Consider the following 3598-nt stretch of genomic DNA (forward strand, 5'->3'; position numbering starts at 1 on the left):
TTCATATTTGCCTATTTCTTTATTTAATTGGCAGACCTGCTCATTTACAAATACAGCTTTTTGCAACATAAACAGCCATTTTCTGACTTAAAATGTATCATTTATAGCAAACATTTATTTTAATAGAGGCAGTATGGCCAGGATAAAAAAAATATATATAGTGCAGTTTATTTTTAAAGAGAATAATAGACAATAGTCACGAGTACAGCATATTAACCACTTGAAGAAATGAAGAAGAGATGAAGAGATGAAGAAAGCATATGTTGGCGTATGGAATACATGTCCATAAAGTCCATAAAGGAGTCATTTCACGTTATGTTTTCGCCAAAAGGGAGTCAACAAAATATTTAGTTGATAATACATCTTGAATATTGTATTGACTTACAGCATAATAACCTATAAACTTTCAATTCTGGTATAAAATCTGAACAAACACGTTTTACATATACCTGTATATAATATTTGTCATGTCAAGATTAACAGTTTAACTTTCAAAAAGAGCAATGTGAACACTGTATACCGTTAAGCTGTAGTCTGTGACCAGTGTGACATCACAGGGTTGATCACAGCAAGCCAAAGACCAGAAACTATATATAAAAAAAAGGATGACTATAGTCTGTTTAAATGAGATTAAAGCTGAAGTTAAAACAAGATGATAGTATGAATTTTAAACCTTGCTCATTTTTTTATCAAACTACTGACATGTTACTGGGTCATAGTGCGGGTGATCCAATCATCATAACGTGATATGATGGTGTAGAGTCCAGGCTTTCTGGTGGAACCACAGCTTCTCCCTCCATTTGAGGTTATTCCCACAACAATGCCCTTATAGAGCAGAGGACCACCAGAATCACCCTGTAAAAGGAGTAGATAAGCAAGAGAAAAATAGTTTAAAGGAGTTGCAAACTAGTTAGGTTGGAATAACTTGGCTATGCACAGTACAGACAGGGGTGTTGTTAGGGTTGGGGTTATTGGATATCACTGGCTTAAAGGGTAAAATGTATGCATTATGAATAGAGATATAGATACAGATGTCTATCTATCCTTTGTGTCTTATCAAACCAGAATTTTGAACTTGTGAACTTTCTTCATGAATGTTAATGAATAAACGACCATGCTAGATCACAAGAGAAACAAAGGGGTAAAAGGATGAAGGGCAATTGGAATTCAATTCGTCAGTGGAGGACTAAGAGGAGAAGAAGAAAAAATTTTTAAAATATTTAAATATTCTGCTGCTATTTTGAGTATCATGGATATTAAATAGACACTACAAATGACAGAGCCTAAGACTAGGTGTTATTGCAATTAAACTCACATCAGAATACTATAAATGACATTTGTAAGATTCCGAACAGTATCTCCGGCTGGGAACACACAAGAGCATAACTGGCTCTGCTTTCTGGAGGAAGGCATGGTATTACTAATAAAAAAAATACCATTAACCAATCAGGGATGACTATGAGCTTTGGAAATACTGTAAGCAGTTGTGTTTTCCCCCAAGTGTTTAGCTGGACTTTAATATAATTGTCACTCGGCTTGAAGGAAGCATGTGTTAGTCTTCTCTCTCCCCAGCTGGTGACTTTTAAGCAATAGTGGAGGACTCAGCAGGAAGGTCAAATTGGGGGAACGGGTCAGAGGGTATAATTTGAGATAAAAACTTACATTGCATGTGTCTTTGCGTCTGCTGCCAGCACATAGCATATTTGCTGTAAAAGATTCCCCATAGGAGTTGCTGCGACTACAGGTAGGTCTTTTTATAACAGCAACAGTAACCTCCTGCAGTTTGTCTGGCCGGTCCCCCAGGTTGTCTAGTGCACCCCATCCAGCTGTTTCCACTTCAGCATCTGTTCCAGGATCATTTCCTCCTGCTCTCTGGAACTTCACAGGCTTCACTGCACTGGTCTCCTGGACTGGCTGACTTAGCTGCCAATTATAGAGAACACATATAATAATATGATGTATGAAGACCCCCCCACCATGACCCTCTATTTCTTATTTCCTAATTTATTTCCAGACTCTATATACTTTACCTTAATCAACGCAATATCATTATCGTAGTTCTCAGAGTTAAAATCAGGGTGCTTATAGACACCAGCCATATCAAAAGTTTGTTTTGTGTCCTCTGCCTGGGATAGGGAATGAGCACCCAACACCACCTTAAAAGTAGTGCTGCAGTAGAGAGTATGCACACATGCAATATTTTCTATTAATACACATTGTTACAGCAGAGTAATTTATTGCTTTAAAATGATGCTATTTAAAAGTCTATCAGAATTTTATCATTTCAGCTTCCTTCTTCGAAAGTTTTTTGATCCTTTTCTGATAGAAGTATTTAAAATTTGACTGTGAAATGTATATAGCTCAAGAATGAAACGTGCTTCAAGTCTGATCATGGTGCTTACCTCTCCTGGAAGCAGTGTGCAGCACTCATAACCCACTGACTGGAGATCAGAAATCCACCACAATTGTGTTTACCTTCCTCCTGCAGTGAGACCATGTAGGGACGGGAGTGTGCTGCAGCTTCCTTACCTCCTGTGATGCATTCCCCTTCTCAGAGATACAAGTGAGATTAATATATATTAATGTCAAAACCAAGAGCCAAAACAAATACTAATTTGGACTTAAAGTAAATATGTAATAAAATATTTAAATAAAAAATAAAAATCAATTGGAGTTTAAATAATTAATTCATCGATTAATTAGTTTTAAACCTTTCCCTTTCTTGCTTTCGACTTTGTTGCTGCATGGAGAAAATACTGAATGACTGTCAATCTGCATGATGACTTTAGGTCTTAACCTATTGTTGATTGCGGTTTCTAGTGTGGGCTGAGGAATTAAACAATGCTAAATAGATGATACTGTTAACACAATTGCTTTGGTTCCGCATGAGCCTGAAGAAGACAGGTTTTATACACAGTGCACAATTAATACATTCCTTTCTCTTATGTCCTTATGTTAATATATTCTACTCACCAGGTAGTAGAAATGCATAAAGGAGAGCTGAAGCAAAGATCACTTGAAGAGAACCCATACTGAACTGCTCCTTTTTGCCTTTCCGCCTTCCTGAGATGGAATATGTTTATAGTCTAGTTTGTTGGCTTTATATAAACTAGGATTGAGCAAGTGGGCGTGCCTTTGCAAGAAAAATGCTGACTTCTTGGAAATCATTCCTTTCTCCCCCAACATTTAAGTGATGCTGAGACTTGTCTCTTATCTCTACCTTGGCTCTGCCTCAACTTTATTGCTTCATCTTTGTAATTTCCAGTTCTCATGTCCAGATGTTTCTATTATTCAAAATCCAAGCCAGCCAGTAACAGTATAAAACATCTGATTTCTCAAATAATTCCTATTGTGACTTATGGTACATGAAACATTCGCAACCTGATCCCTTAACCTACAACTTGCACCCACACCCACCCAACCTTCCAATACACACTCACGCACGCATGCACGCACACACGCACACACAGATGAAATACTTTAGGCCAGTGACAACATGTTCTTGTTTAAACTATGTTAAGATAAATGGAAATTATATTATTATTATGATGACACAGTTTCATAATTATATGAAGACACAGAAACTGGCAGATAAAAA

The 3598-nt window shown here is 37.0% G+C and overlaps 1 protein-coding gene across 2 annotated transcripts; it reads right to left on the reverse strand.

The window, feature by feature from the left end:
• Positions 1–3113, reverse strand: cfd (complement factor D (adipsin)). Of its 2 annotated transcripts, none has more exons than XM_053502816.1 (5): positions 2974–3113; positions 2403–2547; positions 2031–2169; positions 1663–1923; positions 1–855 (listed from the first exon to the last, which is right to left on the reverse strand). In XM_053502816.1, the coding sequence occupies exons 1-5, from the start codon at positions 3029–3031 to the stop codon at positions 706–708; spliced, it is 753 nt and encodes a 250-aa protein (XP_053358791.1). In that variant the 5' UTR covers positions 3032–3113; the 3' UTR covers positions 1–705. The 2 variants fall into 2 exon arrangements, with proteins under 2 accessions (XP_053358791.1, XP_053358790.1); XM_053502815.1 differs by having other exon boundaries at positions 2403–2550; positions 2974–3111.
• Between the last annotated feature and the right edge of the window lie 485 nt (positions 3114–3598).

Source organism: Clarias gariepinus, chromosome 8, assembly GCF_024256425.1.
Source record: "Clarias gariepinus isolate MV-2021 ecotype Netherlands chromosome 8, CGAR_prim_01v2, whole genome shotgun sequence".
Taxonomy (NCBI): Eukaryota; Metazoa; Chordata; class Actinopteri; order Siluriformes; family Clariidae; genus Clarias; species Clarias gariepinus.